Below are 23,478 nucleotides of genomic sequence, written 5' to 3' on the forward strand. Positions count from 1 at the left end.
CGCCCACTCCTCCTCTCTACCTCCATCTGCCTGATGGATCACGGAGGTCTGGATCGTGGTCCATGACTACTACCAACTATTCATACACAATGTCATACTCATTGAATGTGTTGTAACTCTAATGATTCCTTCTGTGCACATGAAATCTTATTATTCTGTCCATTCTTCAAAATTGAATGTTATTATTCTGGAGAGGGTTCCTCCTCTGTTGCTCTCCTGAAGGTTTCTTCCCTTTTTTCCCCGTGAAAGTTTTTTTTCTATTTATTGGGAGTTTTTCCTGATCCAATGTGAGGTCAAAGGTCAGGGATGTCGTTTGTGTACAGACTGTAAAGCCCTCTCTCAAATTTGTAATTTGTGATAATGGGCTATACAACATAAACTGAATTGAAATTGAATTTAAATAAAGGGAATTAGGGGCATTTAAACATGGAAGGAAACCAACTTGGGAATAAGACAAGCGCATTACAATGCTGGGTCGGAGCTAGTGCTGTCTGTGAAATCAGAGCGGCGAACAATGACAGTGCAGCAAAAAAGGAGTACAGTGTTTCTGTCACAGTGTCCTCTGCGCTCATCCGCCCTGAAACCAGCTTCAGGGAGATGACCGTGCTCCCACTGTCACAATTTGACACCGTGATCCTTCTGGAGTGTCTGCTTAGCAGGAAAAGTCTGAAACCAAGAGGGGCCATTAGCCGTTATCCTCGCTTGTAGTTTCCTGCCCGAAGCTCCTCTGACAAATACAAGTGTCAAGTTGGTGCGCAAATTGGCATCCCCCTCTGCTCCTGTTCAATTGAGCGATAATTGAGCCCACAAAGAGAGCTTCTGTGACATTTTTTAACTGAAGGTCTGTCACTGCCTTCCCGTGTCTTTGTCTACCTTTTCCTGCTTCTGGTCCTGTAAGGTGATTTAATGAGGAGGAAAATACCATCTTCAAAGTGAATGGCTCATTAGTGGAACCAATTTAACTGTATGACCTTTAACTCGGCTGTCAATTGATTGCGGTCGAAAATAGATTGTGACGAACGAAGGGGGGCAATTCTCTTTTCTCCTTTTATTTTTGCTTCATTTAATCTCAAGATGCAGTGAAATATAGTCATTCAACATTTATGGGCATGATGCTGATGCTGCACAGATACTGACTTTTTCTTACACTTTGGTGGTGGGATGTCTTTTTCTTTGACACACAATAACTATAAAAAGATAAAAAGAAGACAACATACTGTTATCTTTTACCCAGACATTCTTCTTTCAATTCTTCTTTCACAATGACACAACAAATAAATTCACACTCTAGGAAGATAGCAGTGTTATGGGAGCTTTTTCTGTGCATTTACTTTTCATCCAGTACCTCTAAATAATTGATATGCTGCACACAGATGCAACCAACCGAACTATAAAATCTATTATTATTGTGCGCCTTTGATCGATACCATTTTCGGCTTCACATTAATTTTTTTTGTCCTATTGAATTGATGCAAGTTATATCTGCACAGTACACTGTGACAACTATGCCCGTTAAATTACAGTAAACAACTGGAAGCTACAGCTTCCAGCATTCATTCAACTGTAATTCTACAGCATACCTCCTATAATTTAAAACACCTGCTTAATACTGTAAAAATTATTACAGTTCAGTGCTGTATGGAAAAGGAATTATACTGTTAATCTAATGTTCCTACTGCAATGTCCATAAACAGTTAATTATCGTCGAATTAATTACTGTAACATTTATAGTTACATTATGATACTGCTAGAAGATACATTATTTAATTGTTACATTTCAAAATAAAAACCCAAAAAAATTACTGGCATAGAAATTGAAACTATTATTTGCCAAGTACGTTGCCAGCATCCACTCCCACATTTCTGTCGCAGCACTGAGGAGGAATGTGAAGAAAAAGGTAACTATGTCAATGATAAAAGTGTGGATGTGCACGGCATGGACAGTTGGGCTGATAAAGTGAAAAAGGATCGAGCAGTAAAGATTATAAAAGCCATTAAATTGGCTCTGACAGATGAGGTTGCTAGTGTGGAGAAGTTGTTTAATACTTTAGGGATAGATAAAACTATCTTTGAGGCTGCATCAATTGTATTGTCAGAAGAATTTGTTCTGTCCCTGCACCATCTGATCTGGCTGTGTATTTCTTCCACTTATCTTATGGCACAATACTTGAATAATACGACAAATGACGTTGACCAGTAGCGCCAAAGTGTAAACGCCAAAACTATCTGCATGTGTTATGACTGCCGGAAGTGCTGACTCGATAGGCTGAAGTAAGCATGTATCTTTTCATATTCAGTTTTTAACCCTTGTGTTTTTTTAGGGTTTTTTTGACATCAATATACTTCTGCCCCGATTAATTTTACCCATTCCCCATTTTATGTGTTAATGTCGGTGTTCTTTCAAACAAAAACAAAAAAACAAAAACATAAAACTTTAAAATTAAAAAAATTTATTAATTCTAATAATTTTTTTTTTTTTTTTTTTGCTAAATTGATTGAACCCAAAGAAAAAAAAAGTAAATATAAAGGTAAACAGGGGGAACAAGGAATCGGTGGTCAAATGATGACAAGGCGGGGGGGGGGGGAGATTGAGATTCGGTAAAAAAAGGCAACCTAAGGCAAGGGTTAAGCACTGGACATTTTACATGTAAAACATTCATCTACTACATGCTGCTTACTACCTTAAAGAAGTTGTCCAGTGTGCAACTCTTCCCACATTGGGACCAATACAGAAGATTATTGTTCAGGGTGGTTGGCTATCTACAAGAGAGAAAAAAAACATGTTGAAGGTAAGAAACCAATTCATAAACACACACAACCAGGATACATATACATCTATTTTGAAAAAAAAAAACTGCACAGCCTGTAACTTATTTCTACCAACACCTCTCAATATAATGAGCTGACGTCTTGAGGGGCAGTAAAGGAAAACCATTATTTAACATTGAATATCATAATGAACTGACATTGAAACATTTTAGTTATGCGTTGTTAATGTTACTGAAACTGTTACAAACCAATCTAGTTAATGTAGGTTAACGTCAGCAAGAACACTTAAACCAAATTCAAGCTACATTAGCTCCCTGTTAACAGACTCATAACTCTTTGCATGCATTTGAGTGAATCAGTGAGAAATACAAAAAGAGATGTTAGCAAGATGTGGAGCAACAGACAACAATAGCCCACTGCATCATGTCATCACGTTAGCCGAGTATGCTCGTGTTAGCAAGGTGTTTGATGTTAACAAGTCCTCAGCAGCTTGACGTGTCACGGGAGCACACGGTTAGGACCCAAAAGCAGACCACGGGAGACAGAATTATGATGGAATTTATTTGGAGACCCGTCAAGGAAGTGTGAAGCCCGAGGTCCGACACAGAGGCAAGCAGCTCATGACATGATTCTGGAGGTATAGGACCAAGAACACACACAACGAGCACATGGCAAAAAAGAAATACCTATTTGAAAAAATAGGGCGCACATGAGCGATTAACCAACTGGTCCCAAGTACCCGACTTCTTTCCTGCAAAGCCTTTAAGGTGTTCTGAACTTCAGCGTAGCGGCTGGCTGAAGGTTTCTGAAGTGTGAACATCACAGCCTCCGTATTCATCGCTGTGAATCAGAAAGCCTTATGATTTAGCTGCCTCGATGAATATGCATGGCTTTGTCCTTCACCCATGCATGGAAATAGGGAGCGAGCTGAGAAGGCAAATATTCCCTCCCTGGCCGACACACACCCTTGAACTTTGAAATATCTCTCTCGCCCATGTTAACCAAAGAACGGAAACATTTCTTAAGCACTGGCAAAAGTGGTGTAACTATGTCACAGATAAATGGCCTGACTGTATTTCTTTCCTCTATAGAAAATGATTTCTCCCTGCTTTATTTATTTATAGTTTTGTTACTATGGTATTGTTTTTGTTTCTTTATTTGCATATGTGTTTATTTTTTACTTCTCTTTATACAAAGAATCTGAAAAATGTCAATATGTGTATGTGAGATTCTGAACACTAATAAAATATAAAAAGAAAAGAAAAAGAAATATCTCTCTCTCACTCTCAGTTTACAGTCTACAAAACACACACACACACACACACACACAGTTTGCTGACAGACCTCTTCCAGTCCACAAGGTAGTTGGCGAGGTTGCTGGTCTTTGGGAATAATACAGGCTGTTGTGGAAACACAGACATGCTTTTGGCGCATTGTAATTCATAACGTGACATACGGTACTCTTTCAGTGAAGAAATGATCTGACACTGAATAAACCGAACAATGGTAAGATTACATTGCAGTAAAACCAAAATAATAGCCGACAGGATGTTATTTGACTCGTGGGTGGAAACATTTTATGGAGACATGTTGATTGGCAGCAGAGTTTACAATGAGCAGATTACATGTTCCCAAAACAAACAGACCCATAATCTCAGTTTCCATGGCTGCCAGGAACAATTACACCAGGTGAAATACTAATCTGATCCATCTTTTCTCTATAAATACAGTGCCGGCGAATCCATACAAACCAAGGTTAGTCGTGTTTTTCAGTACATTTCTGTCGGGTTTTGATTAGGACTTGTCAGTCTGAGAGGAGGAGATATAAGTGATGTGCAGATATCTATCAGGGACAAGGACAGAGGAGCTCACCCCAATACGATTGCTGATGTAATAAACACATCCATGTTCAAAGTCTGACATTAACCCTGCTTCCTTAGAAAATGTGCACTGACTAAGAAATGATCGTTTATTCTGACACATTGTATCTATCAACGAGCAAAACTCCCCATCCTTCCACTTACTACAATTGTCTTTAAGAGGTCAGGATCCATCAAAAGCTGTTAAATATATGACATAGTGGAAATCGAGGCATTACAACTGAGGAGGTGTGCTGACGGAAGACCTCTTCACTCAACTTTATCTTTACAGCCGAGTCCTGGGCCTTTTTCTTGACTGAGCTTTTGCTAATCAATCATCAATTATTTTCTGAAAGGCTGTCGGAAATTCAAATGCCAACACATGGGATGGTTTGCTGCTGCAAAATACTAAAATATATATTATACACACACCAAAAGTACATTTAATTGAATGAATGGTAAATATAAAAATAGTCATGAACACCGTTATGCTCATCTGACAGAGATCATCAAATATAGCAGACCAAACAATGGACAGCTGATCAGCTGTGCCGCACCTCAATTAAAATGTTACATCGCTGTAAAATGAGCTCCGAGACAAGGACATCTCATTTGTCGAAGTGCCCGTTGCCTCATTCTTCTTTTCTCATTTCTCCTCCTCGTCTCTTTTGCTCTGCCAGCAGCAGGACTAAGACACGAGTCGAGGAGTCAAGAAAAGAAATCAAGGACGCACAAGATCGGGAGACGAGAAAGACCCATTGTTTGAATTAAAGCCATTGTTGTACAGTTATTCACGTTCTTGAAGATGAGAAGATTGAAACCACCCTCATGTTTGTTGTCTATCAAGCAGTATGTCCTCACTCCTCTTTGGTGCCGAGTACTGGACTGCACTACAGCAGACACGTCAACGCCCTGGAACAATATCACCAACGATGCCTCCATAAGATCCTCAGGACCGTCTGGGAAGAGAGGCCAACCAACATCAGCAATCTACCAAGTATCTCCACAACTATCACTCATCATCAGCTGCGACGGACAGGTCATATAATCCGTATTTCAAACTCCCATCTCCCGAAATAGGCCCTCTATGATGAACTTAGGGAGGGGAAGTGCACCCAAGGGGGACCAAAAACAAAAGTGGGACAAGGATAACCTCATATTCCACCTGATGAAATGCCATGTTTACCTTAAGAACTGGGGAGAGGTGGCCTGTGAGAAGAACCTCTGGAGAAGGAAGACATGTGAAGGGAACAGGACCTTCGCCTTTCTATGAAAGCAAAAAAGGCAACGCAGAAAGGAAAGACCCACCGCCAAACTCTTCCTCCATCTATGAATACTACAACTGCCCACACTGCAATACACCATTATTGGACCCAGGATTGGCCTTTACAGTCATTTGAAGACTCACACCTAATCCATCTCACCAACAGGAAGACAATCACACTCAGCCGTGACTGATCGCCGATGACAGACATCAGAGCGGTATAGATCTTTGTAGCTAACGCTTGGCATGAAAGCCAATAAGCTTCAAGGAGTCCAGGTGTACAGATAGTATAGCTCCAATGAAGAGTTGAACAAGCTGATGTCGAATACAACTGATGTGATAGTGTGTGGGAAAAGAAAACCTTCAGGGGACGTGAGGGGGTTAATGTTTAAAAAACTGACATGAACATTGAGAACCTTAAACTCTTCCAAGGTCAGCGTATGTGTGTCCCTATTATGCTACAAGCAACTGCTGTTCTCGCGTCCTAAAAATCTCAGATTTAGGAGCTATTCAGTTTTAAAGTATCTCCTCTTAGGAAACGAGTTCTTCCATGTTTTACAGTCGGTGAGGAAACACCGATTTCTGGCGATGATGCGAGTTGTCTCAAAGTGCTTATAACAGAAAGAAGATGATTGAAAGGAAGAAATAATGATATTCAATGTGATGATACTGCAGAGTTTGCAGAAGATTATCGGGAGCCGAAGTCTTCACGTCTGTCTAATGCATTTCTTTCATCACTCTTTTCAGTTCATTAAGTGCAATGCTGAGGTTTACTTTTCATATTCTAGAATAAATTGGCTTCCTCTATGGTTTTTATATTTCAAACTCGAGCTCCAATGAAATACCTACTAGCACAGTAGCATTGGTACGAGTAGCTCGTCAGTCATTTTTTTGTTTTTTTGTTGCTGTAAACCTAAGAATGTATGAGATTTATGGGAAATGGTGTTGAGCCTGTGAAAAAACAGAAATATTAAATAAACAACGATATTGTATTGTTTAAATCTATATAACACATGAAGGTTCCTTTCAAAGGATTTATTCAGTCACCCAGAAAAGTGTCCGACAAACAATCTATAGTGCTGCATTCAAGTGCTGTCAAAATAATCTGAAAAATTAGTCACGACCATATTTCATGGCTCAACTGATCCCTCTCCTTTGCAATGCGGATACTGGAAACCGCTATCAACATGTTGTTTAAACGCTTTGAGCCATACAATAAACACATCTTTTTTAAGCTTCCTTTTGTTATGAGTAATACCATAAGTAATACCATAAGTAATACCATGAGTAATACCATAAGTAATACCATAAGTAATACCATAAGTAATACCATGAGTAATACCATGAGTAATACCATGAGTAATACCATAAGTAATACCATGAGTAATACCATGAGTAATACCATAAGTAAGTTCCATTCAAGTGCCACTGAAGTGCTAATCTGTTTTTATTCAAAGTATAGTCGGAAAATATGTGTTTTTAGTTGAGTTTAGTTTTTATTAGGTTACTAATGACGATAGTAAACTAGTTAGCAGGACACAATAACATGTTTGGCTTATATTAGATCAGATGAAAACACAGTCGAGTCATTTTTCTCAGCTTTTTCTCTTTGTTTTGGAAATATACACATATAAATGTATATCTTCTTCAGCCCCATGTTCATGTCAAAATGTGTACACATCTAAAGCTTTATAGACATGCCTAGTTACGGTTGCTAAGGTGTGATTGGATGATTACCGTCAGGCACAACAGCCTTCCTTTTATGTTTATTGATGGACATGATACATATTTTGTTCCCCTGTAAAGAATATACGCTCTAAATTGATGTACAAAAGGCAAGACCTCAGAGTTAAGCTGGTGTTGACCGCTCATTGGGAATGCAGCTGACCAGAGCTTGACTCAGCGCAGGCTTTGACAAACCTCCCGGGCTTCCGTAGCCCGGGGATCTTTTTTTTTACCCTCTTGTATTGATCTTGGCTTTGTGTCTGCCTCAGTTGATGAGCAACAGGAATCTATCCTGTGTTAAGTGTCCTGTGGAGATTCAATCAAGTATGCCTTCCAATCTCTGCCTTCTCTTAATGGCCTGCAGTCAGTTTTCATTCGGCTTCATGTCTGCATGCTTGTCTGTGTGAGTCGGACAGGTTATGTAACACTCTGATGAACGAAAATATACCCCTCACATAGCCATCCCAAATTACTAAATTACTAGAACCAGAGAATTTAAGAAATTATTTTCTACTTTTTCTTCCTCCCTCCTTAGTTGGTCGAATTAATACTAAAATATATATTTCCTATTCTCTTTCATAGTGAGTAAAAATAATAATTTTACATTGGAAATATTTACAACATATATATATGTATATATACGTATATATATTTTTTTTATTTACATCGTAAATATTTACATCTATATATAGATATTTATATGTATATATATTATATATATATATACTTATATATACATATATATATATATATAGATATACGTATACATTTATATATATATACAATTTTTATTTACATAAGAAATATTTACATCATATATATATATATATATACGTATATACATGTATATATACGTATAAATATATGTATATATATATATATATGCATGTGTGTTGTGGAATAATTTATTAAAGTTAACTCAACCTTAAAAGCTCATTGTTGTTGTTGCATACTCATATTCTGAGCCTCTCCACTGCAGACAGGTGTCTGCAGGTTTCTGATTGAATTAGTTTGATATCTTAGATGAATAGAATAGCGATTGACCTTGAGCTGTGTTTCACAATTCAGAAAGCTGCCTAAAGCACATTTGGGCCTGCTAAAATATGTTGTTGACATAACTTTCTATTTAAAGGGACTTGCCAAAGATAAAACAAGGAAACAATGAAATTTCATTATGGAGTTAAGCCAATTGGCACTATTACTATTACTATTGCGCTATTACTTCAAATAGCTGGCGAGACTCAACACTGCAAACAATGAAATACAAATAATTATTATAAATATTATGTACCATTTTTGTGTTGGTATGATCATGTGTATATTGGGATTGCATCGTAACATCCGGGGGCCGGTCCAGAGTGGAGTGGGAGTGTCTGCGCTCTGCTCTTCCTTTCTAACAGGAGAACGCTGGAGGAGACCCACAGTGCCACTGCAGAGGAGAGAGAGAGAGAGAGAGAGCATGTCACGCGCCGATGCATACCCACTGCCTCTGCTTTAATTCAGCAGACACACGTTCACCACTGCTGACATCGTCCTGCCGCTGCTGCCGCTTCTGGTCCATCCCCGTCCCCTCCTCCTCACTCGGCCCCCCTCCCCTTTCCTCCTCCTCCTCCTCCTCCTCCTCCTCCTCCTCCTCCTCCTCCTCCTCCCGCTCTTCACCGTCCCGTCGCCAGGATGGACAAGTCGCCCTGCAGTCCGCATCCCGCGGCCAACGCGACCCACTCTTCCCCGTCGGACCGCGGGGGTTCGTCGTCGGCGAGGAAGCCCGGCGGGAGGAGCGGGTCGCACAGCCCCGGCTCCAGCTCTCTGGGCGGCCCGGCCAGAGGAGGAGGAGGAGGAGGCGGCGGCAGCAGCAGCAGCCGGGGAGCTGCGCTGGGGAACAGCATGAATTTGCAGCAGCCGCGCAAGAAGCAGCTGGAAGGAGTGCTGAGCAAATACACCAACCTGATCCAGGGCTGGCAGAACAGGTACGCGCGTGCGCGGCATGGAGACGGGGAGGACACGAGTCACTTTTCGGTTCGGGGTTCCGATAGCTCGTCGGTGTTGATATTTGCCCCGTCCACGTTGCACTTTTACCAACGCGTCACTGTGATGATGATGATGATGAGGAGGAGGAGGAGGGGGGGGGGGTTAGGAGGTTTAAGCCCTGCACATATGTCATGTCGGCCTGCTAAGGACGACTCTACTGATTATTATAAGGTTTACAGAATCTAATACAAATTTGAATACATTTTTCAGAGAGACACCTTTCTATTCAACAGTCCATGAATGCTGGCCTTTGGTGACATCACATAACAGGTGTGTTGACCCGACTCATTTATTAGGCTAGATTTAGATTCCAATTTTATTTTTACAGCTGAAATGGCAACTTTTCTGGTAATTGGTCAATCGTGGCAAAAGGGCTCAGAAATGTTACCTCTCAAATGTAAATATTTGTAGTTTTTTGTCCGTCCTCTTTGGGTTTTGAACTGTGCATCCAGCTTGGTCTGTAGGAGATGAATCAACACATCTTCTATCAATAAATCGTCTGCGTTAATAATATATCAATCCGATATTAGCTTATATGACATGTTGGTATCAACATATGCATCGGCAGAGACTGCTGCTAGTTTAGAAACAGTTTCCATTACATACAGTCACTTATCCACATTTTAATGTACAAATAATATAGGTGACAAATCAATGTTTTCCCAAAGATATTAATCTTACCATCACATAGGACACAGAAAACCATCACATTGTCTGTAAAGAGCAGCTGCACTCAAAAAAACGATTCAAGCCCTTCTTAGAGGTGACACATTTAAATATTGTTTGATACATTTAAATAAATCAATTACTAAACGAAGATATTTATATTGAATGGGTGTAACACAAAATGTATGAATACTTTCATTTATTAGATTTATTTAGGTTACACTCACAAAAACGATTCAAGCCCTTCTTCGAGGTGACACATTTAAATATTGTTTGATAAATTTAAATAAATCAATTACAAAAATAGATATTTATATTTAATGGGTGTAACACAAAATGTATGAATACTTTCATTTATTAGATTTATTTAGGTTAGATGGTGTGCATATCAACTCAAAATAAATGTGTTTCATTGAGGACTACCCTTTGCGCATGCGCCAGCTGAAAATCAGTTGTTTACAAGGTGAAGACACTTTCAGGGCTGTGCAGTGGTGTAGTGGCTAGCACTGTCGCCTCACAGCCACAGGGTTGTGGGTTCAATTCCCAGTCGAGGTGTTCCTTCTGTGTGGCGCTTGTGTATTTTTTTAGTTAGTTAGTTTATATTTTGAGTTGGACAAACACAAATTAATTTAATTTAATGAATATCGTTATTTTATGTGAGATGTATTTGATACAAATGAGTTGGACTAACTTAATTACATTGTATTGCACTGATGTGCTAAATTTGAGTTGGAGTTGCATATAATTATTGGATGGAAAACCTGCCAACAATTTAATTGAGTTCATCCAATGAGTCATTTCTTTGAGTGTGGAAACATTCAATGTTTGGTGTTTCTGTGAGAAAGAAATAGACAAACGGCTAATTTATGATCTCAGTTAGTCAATAGTTGATTGATCTTTTGCTCTACTGCACTAATTGCATAGGTGGCCTGTCATTTGCCACTGAAAAAAAGACAAAGAAAGCAGCAGTCCTCACAAACAAGGAGGCTTAATGCAATAATCCTTGTAGCTCTATAAGATTCCTAAAGATAGTCTTCATTCTAGGGCTGTTGTATCCTATCTGTGGACATGCAGCCTTCAACGTCATCACATTCAAACTGTTTCCTGGTATTCTGCTGCTCATGAGGAAGTGCAGAATATATCTGCAACAGCTGTGGAGATCACAGCGGTGCGTTATTGGACGAATGTTCTTCATGCAGCATTCATGGTTTCACTTACTGCCCGCCCAGTTCACTCAACTCAGAGCACTTTCAATGAGCGAGCTTTTAATTTGAAAATATCACCAAAGACTTACACTTGTTGCTGTTGTGAGCCATTTAGGAAACACCCGGTTGTGGTTCGAGTGTTTATTTTAGGTGTAAAAATGACTTTTCTTGCTAATTTTCCAGTAAGCTGCTTAACTAGTGTACACACAGGGAACATGAATAATGCAGGATGTCTCCTCTGCAGCTATAGTGTGATGAAAGCACTCCTTTTTTAATTTTCACCCAAGTGCCCACAAAAAGTAATTGTCCCGTTGTTGCCGTGGCGCTGCTGCATAGAGGGAGGAGGCTGGGACTGTGGGGGGTTTGAACCGGGATGGGAGCCAGTGTGTGTACATGTGAGAGAAAGAATGGCCGCTCCCAGCTTTCCCATTAAACTGACAGGCAGATGATGCACTGAACTGCATCTTGATATATATGCACCCACAGGACTACCAACCTGGGCGTGAGATTCGGCACACGCTCATCTCAAAGAGGTCTTATTGAGCAATTGAAATCTCAATTGTGTTTGATATTCGCGGGGGAGTTGTTACCCGTCAAGTCTGCTCACTCAAACAGCTGAACTCGCATATGAAAGCCAATACCGCAGTATATATAATGCACATGTTGTTATGCTAAGTTTGTTATGTGGAAGCACACGTCCCGTTTCAATTTCAGAGTGCCCGAAGGTGAAGGTCGCGCAAAATGTGTCGACGCAGAGCAACATCCTGAAAATGGAGCCTCTTTGCAAAGAAGACAAAAAAAAAGTGAACCGATCCTGTTTTGCTTCACGGTTGTTTCCGAACAAGAGTGCGTTGGTGGGATGTGACTATTTAAAGCGTAATCCATATTCTGTCCCTGAAATTAACGAGATTACCCGTTTTATGTGCGGGCAAAGATTTTTGGGATCAAACCTTTTATTGGTTTTCGAGGTATGCACATGCAAAACAAAAGATGAACACACTGTACGTACACAAAGGTACTCAGCCAAAAGACATAAACGAAATAAAGTAGAATATATATATAAATACGGGTAGACATGCAAAAACCTGCACACATATTAACATATATATGCACATACCTGCATACCCTAATACATACACACATACATACTGTTAATATGTGGGCTAAGATGCATCCTGGAGTGGTTTTATAATTACGTTTGGAAATAATCCAGAAAAGCATGAGGAAAAGACATTTTAATTTCAAAGAATATGTCCATTTGGAGAAAAAAGTTACACGACAGTCATGATTGAATATTCCCAAATACTGTTCTAGAAATTGACGAAGTAGAACTACACTGTCGGTCAGCAGTCTTTTTTCTGCGACACTGTTCTATCCATCTTTGAGATTATTTTACATGCTAACATTTGCAAAGTGAAGCACCGTTTTGCTCCAGATTCATGACAGTAACTTGAAGCATTTCAGATATTGCTGTCGTCTTTTGTTTTACGATAATAGACGTGGCAATTTAAGGCCCAATCAATACTTTACATCACCTTTGAAAAAATGTACATTGTTGTTTCCTATTGCTTAACGAAATGTAACTAATGGCTTTAAATTGATTTAAACAAACCAGAAAACATTAATAATCATAACTGTCTTACCCGTTGCTCAGTTTAGTGTTGAAACAATCTCTCTTCAATCAAATGTTTAGCACTTTCTTTCACATTTCTTCATAGATAGTGAGAAAACTTCCATTACAATTCAGTTTTCGATTTGTCCCTGAACTCATGAGTGCTTTTTCTGGCACATTGGAGAACTCAATTTAGATATAATAGTTTTTTTTACATGAGGTGGCCACACAAATACTTGAACTGGAAGTCAGAGGGAGGCTTGATGCAGCATGGTTCTGGTAATATCAGGCCTTTTATAAACCCATTAGAGCAGGTAGAGAAGCTCGGGGTGCGTCTAGTTGTATCTGTAGGTGCCGACAGCACATATATAGTACTCCAATGAGAAGGTGTAGGAGTAATTGCAGTCGACAGTCATGTTCCAGTATTTATTAGTCGGAGAAACACATTGTGTGTGTTTGGCAGGTGGCGTCGTGGTGGGCAGCAGACCTGAGTGGAGCTAATTCTGCCGCTGTGTGGGAGGCCATGTGTCAGTGTGAAGTGCTGCTATGTTGTGTGTCTGTGTGGGAGAAAATATGCTCGGGAGCCATTTTTGTTGCATATGGATTATATGCTCATTGACATGGTGCATTCCTTATTTCGAGCGTTTCATAGTTTGTATATACTATAATAATATTCAGTAGATATAATAATAATATAAATAATATGCTAAATTGCCACTTGAAGTGTGGTTTTCTTCAAAAGGGGTAAAACGTCTCTCAAAGCCTCGAGGCACAGCAGAAAATAAAGTAACACAAAAAATGTAATGCAAAACTGGCCCAAAAAAAGTGATCAACCAGGAAGTTAGATCCTTTATTTAATGCAACCTTATTTAACGGTTTGAATTAATAATTTTTGTTTGAGGAATACCCCAAAAATAAAGGTAAATAAATAAAGATAAAGGTTAATAGTCTATGATAATTACTGGGGATTGTTGATTTAACCCAACTATTATTATTATTATTAAAAACATGGACATTTTTGTAAGTATTGTACACAGACAACACATTCTCTCACAGTCATATACTCAGGAAACATGTTTAACGTGCATGCTGCCATTGGATTTGTATCTCTGCCCAGCTTTGGGTTTATTCTTATAAATACAAAGATGGTTGTGTGTTGGAACCGAGTACAACACAGGACATGCAACGTGTGATTGCTCGCTTAGTATGCGACAATTCCTGTTTTCAAGCGTTTATTTCTTCCGTTTGTGCATCATGTGGTGATACTTCAACATTTGTATGCAGATGGAAGAATACCAAACATTTAGAGCTCTCTCAGGCGTTGATATTTTGACTATATTTTGTGATGCAGGGCTGGATCTGATTTCTCCACATGTAGATTGTAAATGTATGTCTACCTCGGCGGTCAGCTGGGTGGGGAGTACGCTGTGGGGGATGAATCATTTCCTTGCTGATGTGCTCTCTGGAAAAGGATCCCTGCTGTGCTGCTTTCATCAAATCTGTGAGTTGGGGGTAATGCAGCTCTGGAAGGTATTTCTGTGGCAGAGAAGAGGAAGCCCCTATTTAGATTTTCTTTCTTGAGATGACCAACGCAACTCAAGGTCCACAACTCAATCTGCGGATGAAGACCATGTGATGCAGTTGAAAGCTCCACTAGGTAGTGGGTCTTAAGTTAGGATCGGCAGGGATTCAATGCAAAGCTCAGGTTTTTGAAGTATTTTGACGGGAGCTTGTACTTCAATCTGCATTCGTGATATATTTGTGATTAATGCCAAATAAATGCCGCTCTAGCATTTTAACTTGATGTTTATATTTCTGATTTACTCTAGATATTGATATTACAGTTCCTGTTATCCCATTGGAAACTGATGCACGCACAGAGGTCACACATGCCATCATCCAATGCCCGCACATGGACCAGCAGTATGGCTGGCGTACAATTAAGCACACAGCAAGACAAACAATGTCAGATATTGCATGAAGAATTCTCTGAAAGGCACCAACACGGCCGAGACGTCACTTTGAGTGAATTATCCGAGGTGACACTTAGCAGACAGCAAGCAAGCTGTAGCGCTACCCACCTGTCACTCAAAGCAGCAACACTCTTGATTAAGCCAAACTAAAACCTAACCCCTATTCAGTTGTCATGGATATTAGCTTCAGAGACCAAAGAAGTTGGGCATTTTAACATGAGGTCAATTGAGATAGATGGAGATTTTTTGGAGCCAGCCTCGAGTGGCCATTTGATTAACTGTTTTTGGCCCTTTCTTGTTGGCTTCATTTCTCAACCCCTTGGGGCTTGGGGGTTGAGAGTTTCGTATTTTATGATTTATATATATATCATTTAATTGTTCTCTGTGCATGTGTTATTTTATTTGCTGCAGCAGCCTTTATGCTAATCTGGCAACATTCAATTCAGACTTGTGTTGTTCTGAAATTGCTCCGGAAATGTTACCAGATCCGACCTGGCAACCGGTAACCGCTGCATTTCTGTTGATGGAAAAACATTAAATAATTCTCTTCATTTTGAATCACTGCTTTGTTTTAAGGTTGTGCTGTTGCTCGAGGAGGAGTACAAGGCGCAGTTTCACATATACACACGTCTTATTATTATTTTCCACATTCTCATTCGGCAGCGAAGAATATCAGGGCCAATCGGAGTAGGGGGCGGGTCTTTGCAGAGGGCTGGGTGAAGAAAAGTAATGCTACACACACTTATACAGCCCTGTTAAAGGTCAGGCACGATTAAAAATGTGTGGTCGCATTGTGGGCCATGCTACTCATCTTATTACTGAACAACAAGTCACATTTCCTGTCAATAACGAGGGTGATTTACTGCCTTCCTCCCGAGTGTTTTTTAAGAATTAACTGCCAAAAGAGCACAGAAGGGAGGCAGATTCTGCTGACATGTTGTTTTCTGCATTAGGAAATGGCAGTGTGTCTGCTGGTGTGGATAAATGTGCTTGACTAAGCTCTCTTAACACTTGTGATTGTTATGGTGTCGATTTTTATTTTATGATATCTGCAAAAAGAAAAGGAAAATGGATGAGTATCCGAAACTCCTTTGTTGTTACAGATGTTTATTCTTGAGTGTCTTTGGTGATTACATTTCAAAGCTACTGGGGATAGTTTTTGAAAAGCAAATGTAGTTAAATTGAGGGTTTTCCATGTCTGAAAAAAATAAATATTTTTGTAGAGATATGGATAAATACATATATTTTATCACCATTAAACCAGTAATGGGTTTTAAATCAAGATATGCATTCTAACTAATTGCAGTAACACTGCTACAAATGTTCCACCAGTGTCGTTATCTTTTCACGTGGTCCAGTTTCCAAAAGTTTACTGCAGGTCAGACATTATCACCACTGCTATGACACGAGAGGCCGCATGTGAAGCCCAGGGTTCATCACACAGCACCATCATCATGTTAGAGGTCTCCATCAGGGTGTTGCTGCAAAGGAAGGACTCGTGTGGAGGGGTCAGGGGTAAAAGCCTCCGCTCTGCTGACTGGACATTGGATAGGACTTCATGTACAGTAACAGTATGTGCGTGTGTGTGTGCATGTGTGTGTGAGATGACTCAGGCAGATTGTTCCTGGTCACTGGGGTCGTAATAAATCACCAGCTCGCCTGATGGTAGGGGGCAAGAACACCAGTGGGGATAGATTTCCCAAGAGCGGTGTCCACTGCATCGTCTCTGGGCAACTCCAGGGGTTCATGGGGAAATGCCCGACGTGAAGGCCGAGCAACAGAGTTCTTTTGTTCTCTCATCGTAAACATATTTGTAGACTTAAGACGTTCATGATGTGATTAAAAAAACAAAATTTTTAGATATTTCTAGTGCTGAAGCAATCAGTTGCAGTCTGCTGCTTGGTTCACTTAGCAGATTCATTTCAAATGAAATGTATTTGTGTTTCGCAATGTTGGTAACAGCCTCTGCCATGTGAGGGTTTGCAGCTTCACTGTGAACTCAATACGTTTGGACGTCACACTGACACAAAACAGGGAGCATGAAGATGTCTTCTTGGGCTCTAAACTGTGACTTTGATTGTGATTTTCACTGTTTTGTATCATTTTACAGACAAATGTTGGATCATATTTAATATGGATCAATCAAAGGACAACAAACTAACAAGCAAACGGTGGATTAAATGATGAAAGTAATTCTTGGTTGTCGTCTGTTGAGCCAGAAATAAATTGGACCCACACTTAAGATATGTTTCTACTCGATTAAGCAGTTTTATTTATTAGCTGATTGAATATTAATCTGCAACCAGTTTTTCGTTAATTATTTAAATCCCATTACATACATATAACCTCTCAATTGGGCAAATTAATTGATTTTCTTTGTCTAATATTTTTTTTAATCCGACTGATGGCTTTACAAAACAAGCAATTGGCTTTCAGAACGTGTGACTCATATTGATTTCTCCACATTTTCTTTCTTTGGAAATGTTTTTGCAGATAAATTGATAATAAAAACACATCTCTGGTCATACTCAAACAACTGATGATATATTGGTTTTACAGATGAAAGGGAGTAGCAGTGTGAAGCTACAGCAGGAGGGCTGACTGAAGTGACCCGTAACACCTTTAATCGCCACATACAACCGCGGGTATACGGGCGCCGCTCGGCAAAGGCCTGATCAATAAGGTTTCAGTACTGGCGGATGTGAAGAGAACATTGATCGCGAACACCGGAGTTATCAGGGAAACAAAGGCGATACGTGGAGACAACTGCTGTGACCTCGGGGCCGCTGAACACAGACGTTTAAAGGTCAGCCGAAGCCACTGTGGCTCGTGTGGAGAGGCAGAAAACGCCTCGAGCGCAGCAGACAGGACTTTTTTTCTTCAACGTTTTGCACGATCCCCTCTGACCACAGGAAATGAAAAGTCTCTGCTCCTCCCTCATGTCTGTCTCGCTGGCGTTGAGCGAGGTGGAGATTCAATTACGCAGCGATTGAACGCGATTCATTAATCTCAGCGGGGGAAACGTGGGGTTTCATTTGCACGCCTCGAGCTGTGGCTTCTGCTCGTGATGACCGCACTAATTGCTACCTTGACTAATTTGGAATTGAGTGTTTTTTTGTGGGTCTTGCGTGACGAGAGCGGTGGTAAATAACATCCTGCGGGCGTCGTTGCATGGGAGGTGAGACATTTAAGGATATTGTGTGTTTTTATAGCAGCGCTCTCTCGTCTCGCCCTCTTCCACGCTTTCTTGCCCTTCTCTCACACACTTCTTGGAAGGTTTGCACAACAGGAATATAACGTGTTCCCAATAAACAAGCAGGGATAATGAGAGCATAAAGCAAACATGATGGGGCTGCTGTCTATCTCCCTCTCTTCCCTCGCTGTCTTTCTCTCTGGCCCATTGCTTTCTTAACTCTCTCCGTCTTTGTTTCCCTCCCATGCAGGTACTTTGTGTTGGATCCAGAGCTGGGACAGCTGCAGTACTTTGTCAACGATCAGGGGAAGAGCCAGAAGCCCCGCGGGTCCCTGCCCCTGATCGGTGCCTCCGTAACCCCGAGCGACGAGGCTCCGCACATGTTCGTTGTAAACTCTGTCAACGGAGAGCTCTACAAACTCCGAGGTACGACCCAATGCCGGCCTCAGGCTGTCCGTATATGGCAAAGTTCAAACACGGGGTTGTGTGTGTGTGTGCATGTGTGTATGTGTGTGTTTTATGTTTGACTCTCTCGGAGGGCCGTGTGTACAAACGTAGGAGGTGTTTATGAATGATCTCTATCTGCACAGTATTTGTGAATGCACTGGACTGCTGGTTATGAAGAGCACTGCTTGGATTTAAAGCTTCAGGGTTTTACTCTTAAAGGGCCAGTGTGCAGGAGAAATTAAATGTAATATTCATAACTAAGACTCGTTGTGTTTTCGTTAGCTTAGAATGAATGGTTTATACCAAAATAGGGAGCAATTCAGTTTCAATTCAGTTTATTTTGTATAGCCCATTATCACAAATTACAAATTTGCCTCAGAGGGCTTTACAGTCTGTACACATACGACATCCCTGACCTTTGACCTTACATCGGAAAAACTCCCAAAAAATAGAGAAAAAAAACTTTCACACGAGAAAAAGAGAAGAAACCTTCAGGAGAGAAACAGAGGACAATCCCTCTCCAAGATGGACAGAACAATAGATGTCATGTGACCAGAAGGAATCATGAGCAGGTCCTCTTCACAGAGACCGCCATGTTTCTACAGCAACCCAGAACGGACAAACCAAACCCAATCTCTTGTTTAGATTGGAGTATCAAGAATTGTACATGTACTGGTATTCACTACTAAACGTCTCTCATCATGACTCCCCTCCCAATAACACCGTAATCCAGACAAGGCAAAGACGATGCAGGTGTTGTCCTTATTTTAACTTTACCAGTCTAGAGTGTTTTTTACTGTACTATATACAATCATTAAGAAATAATAAATGATGTCCTGATGTTGCCTCCAAAATCAAACTCTTGCTATTCATTTGGCAGAACTTTCCAAATTTGATAAGACATTTTAACATTGATGGTGAAAACATAAAAGAAAACCCTAACTCTTGTTAAACAGTTTTCTTTTTGGAGAGATTAAAATGTCAGCCCAAACTTAAATAAGTGTAATTACTTATTAAATGTAAACATTTATGTTGCTTTATTTTTTTAGAAAAAAACTCTGTACATCGAGTAGAAAGGAGAGTTGTTGGGCCAAAGCGTTAGATCTCCTCCAAAGTGAAATATCTCTTTAAGACCCAGTGCCAGACAAACAGCCTGCAGCCGGTCACTGTGTGGAAGGTCTTTGCCGTCGGTGACCTGTATCCACTGAAGCCAGAGAAACTCTCTTTTACTGTTGCTCCACTTGAGCCGCTGGAATGTCCCCTGACACTCTCGAGGGGGAGGACATGAGAATAACTTGGCCTACATCCCCTGAATAACTCGGTGATCCATGTGTATTGAGCGAACAGGAAACAATGATCCAATAGAGGAGAAGGAGTTGGGCTGAGTGGCTCACAGGCAGAGGCATTTCCATCCCGATCGCTTCAGTAAGATTGGGGAATGATCAAGAAAGGTCAGAAAAGCAAATCCTTTGATACCGCTCGGCTAAACAACCTCGAGGCCTGTTAAGAGGTCTGTTAAGAGGTCTGACTGAGGCCAAGACCCCCAACTACAAATTTCTGATTTTTAAACATTCGTCCTCCAAAAATAATTGGTGTCAACTATCAGCTCAAAAAAACTCCAATTTGCTCCACCAGCAGCGCACAAAGAGGCTCAGATGATCGTTCTCAACAGTCTGTGATTCAAGATTAGCCGGTACGCTTTAAGTCTGGTATTGGTTACCAGTCGGGAGTCCCTTTTCAGTATTCGTAAGCTGCGTTTCATCTCACTGACGCTCTGTGTCTGAGGCTTTGAATGCCACCTTGTGTTCTCCTGGTCATGCCTTGTTTCTCAAGAGGGTTTGGACCACATGTCTTTGACACACACACACACAAACACACACACAAACACACACTATATACTATATCGCTAACTTGAGGTGACAATATTTCAGTAGTTCAGTTTGATTTATGTTCAGTTTACTTTTTGTATACTAACATTATTATGGAAGGGATCATTTGAGTTTATATTTTGCCAGATATCTGATATGATATGATATTCGTCCCACAGTGGGGACATTTAAAAAATCACAGCAGTGGTGCACATCAGAGCATCAATGAAAATAAATATAAAACACAAAACTAAATCCAAAAAACTATTATTTGAGATGATATAAAGGTGATATCAAGGAAATAAATAATATCTCTCTATAGGCCTATCTGTTCTGTTGTTGTTCAATGACGTCTTCCTGGTGTCTTTGTTCCGAACTCCTGTTAATGTTTATTGTAAGGTGTCATTGTAAATGCAAGAATGTTATCCAACGAGGTATTTACATGTGACATCCGACACGGCCGTTAAGTAGCCTGAGGGGCTTTCTGGCTCCAAGCCAACATGTAATGAACTAAAGCAGAGTAATATAAAGGGAGGATTTCATTATGGGATGCAGGTAGGTTGTCGAGCCTTGTGTTTGGCTGCTGAGGAAAGGTGACGAGCAGTGGAAATTTAATCATGTTTGACTGCACAGATGGAAAATTAAGCTATCAGTCATACGGCCAATGAATGATCTGGCTGGTTCAGATGCCTGACACAATCTCCAATGTGCATCATGATGATGAAAAAAAAAAGCAAGCCTGTTCTTGTGATTGAGTATTATAATCTCCCTAAGAGCATTCCTCACCATGAATTTGACCACAAATATTTCTGGCATTTGGAACAGCGAACTGTGTGTTTAATTCGATATCAGTAGGGGGAGCAACTGCTACTTGTGTATATATTTTGTTTCCTTTGTATATTTAGTATTTAGTATTTTTATTGTGTTTTATTTTGATCTTTTATTAATGCTCTGATGTGCAACCGCTGCTGTGATCCTGAAATTTCCCCACTGAGGGACTAATAAAGGAAAATATAATCTAATCTAATCTAAACTCGAGGTTCAGTGTCTCGCTCGCTGGGAAATCCAACACAAATCCATCAAATGAACATCTTTCTTTTTCTTTTCATCAAGTCAATAGCAAGAGTTTTCTTACAGACATTTCCGGCTCTGCCTTTGTGTATGTGCTCTTCTTAAGGAGTCAAGCATAAGTACACCTATTGTGCTTAAAGATGACATTCATTACTCTGCATAAGCGATTCAAATTAACGGCTCAGCACAACCAATGTGAGGTGCGACAGTCTCAATCACGATGGAATAAAAGGCTATTAGAAAGCAAATCAAGCCGAAAGTGAAACCTGAAATTACAACACATTTTCTTCGAGCTTATCATCTAGTGTCACTGATTTAGTATGAATAATTACATGGTTGTCGTTTTGAGGAGTAAAAGCTGGTTGCTGTAATTGCGAGGCGACCCTGTTAACCGCCAGCTTGTCTCTTTTAAATCCCCCCCCCCCCCCCTCTCGTAATATCTCCCGGCACTTGAATCAGATCTAACTGCAGGCCCGAGCATAAATCCTCATTATTAGCCCTCATTATCATAACCAATGACATATTCTGCAACAATTGACTGAAAAGGAGTGTGTCCTCTCTCTTTCCCTCTGCAGTGTTTCGCATGTTGTTCAGCCGTCTCTCTGGGACGGATATTGACGTTTTATGTCGGCCACACAGACCAGTACGGGTGTCGTCGTGGGGCCCCTCGGTGTCCAGCCCACACCTCATGCATTCATCACATGAACAGAGCTGTCAGCGCGCCACCTGCCTAAGCCTCTTGTGACACAAAACCAGCGTTGAAGTGTTCATCAGTGTAATAGTATCAGTGTCTCCCTGCATGGGAACGGCACGTTCTGCTCTCAGCCGTGTGTAGCGTCACCATGCTTGTGCATATTAGTAGAGCCACTCTGCTCAATACAGACAACTAATTTGCTTCAATGACAGCAAGGCATGTGCACATCGCAGAGAAACGTCTCAGATTTAGTCGCTCTCTCTCTATGGGTGAGTGGCCCCTTTTTTTAGAGTGAGTAATTTCTGTGGATGACGGCAACGAGGACCGAGTGGGGAAGCTTGGTGCTCGGCACCGGTGAGCAGCACACTCCCAGAGGGAGAGCGCTTGTCTGGAGTGTCTGTGAATGTCTCGTTTTGTCAGAGTTGCACTCTTTTGATTTGGCCTTTTGTGGGTGCTCTCATGACTGCGGCAGATGCCGGAGGTGCGAGCGACTGACGAGTGCAAATGTGATTCTCCCAAGCGTTGAAATAGCATCCATCAGAACGTCCCAAAAAAAAGTAGAAAAAAAGACACTTCACAGAAGATTTTAAAGGATCTGTATTTAACATACTGAACATTCATAGACCAGCAAATGCATACATGGGTACGGAAAGTATTCAGACCCCTTTAAATGTGTCACTCTTTGTTTCATTGCAGCCATTTGCTAAAATCTAAAAAGTTCATTTTATTTCTCATTAATGATCACTCAGCACCCCATCTTGACATAAAAAAACGGAAATGTAAAAATTGTTGCTAATTTATTAAAAAAGAAAAACTGAAACATCACATGGTCATAAGTATTCAGACCCGTTGCTCAGTGTTGAGGAGAAGCCTGTTGAGCGAGGACAGCCAGGAGTCTTCTTGGGAATGATGCAACACGTCCCTGCAGGACATATACAACACCCGCCTCACCCGCAAAGCGACCTCGATTGTGAGTGACCCCTGCCACCCCTCACACGGTCTCTTCAGCCTCCTGCCCTCTGGGAGGAGGTACCGGAGCCTCCGGGCTCACACCGCCAGGCTGTCCAACAGCTTCATCCACCAGGCTGTCAGGAAGCTGAACTC

At 40.7% G+C, this 23,478-nt stretch overlaps 1 protein-coding gene and 1 long non-coding RNA gene across 5 annotated transcripts in view; one reads left to right on the top strand and one right to left on the bottom strand.

The window, feature by feature from the left end:
- Positions 1 to 1,043: 1,043 nt before the first annotated feature.
- Positions 1,044 to 9,645, bottom strand: LOC130192551 (uncharacterized). Of its 2 annotated transcripts, XR_008831454.1 has the most exons (4): positions 9,562 to 9,645; positions 8,909 to 9,046; positions 2,682 to 2,760; positions 1,044 to 1,187 (listed from the first exon to the last, which is right to left on the bottom strand). It is a non-coding gene; the product is annotated as an uncharacterized LOC130192551 (long non-coding RNA). The 2 variants fall into 2 exon arrangements; XR_008831495.1 differs by lacking the exons at positions 8,909 to 9,046; positions 9,562 to 9,645 and adding an exon at positions 3,509 to 3,709.
- LOC130208558 (oxysterol-binding protein-related protein 10) overlaps positions 9,093 to 23,478 on the top strand; it is a 61,595-nt gene continuing 47,209 nt past the window's right edge. For all 3 annotated transcript variants that reach the window (XM_056441533.1, XM_056409743.1, XM_056411883.1), the window contains exons 1-2: positions 9,093 to 9,584; positions 18,545 to 18,720. In XM_056441533.1, the coding sequence (XP_056297508.1) occupies positions 9,292 to 9,584; positions 18,545 to 18,720 (469 nt within the window). In that variant the 5' untranslated portion in view covers positions 9,093 to 9,291. The remainder of the gene's footprint in view (positions 9,585 to 18,544; positions 18,721 to 23,478) is intronic.

The sequence above is a fragment of the Pseudoliparis swirei genome, chromosome 1, assembly GCF_029220125.1.
Source record: "Pseudoliparis swirei isolate HS2019 ecotype Mariana Trench chromosome 1, NWPU_hadal_v1, whole genome shotgun sequence".
Taxonomy (NCBI): domain Eukaryota; kingdom Metazoa; phylum Chordata; class Actinopteri; order Perciformes; family Liparidae; genus Pseudoliparis; species Pseudoliparis swirei.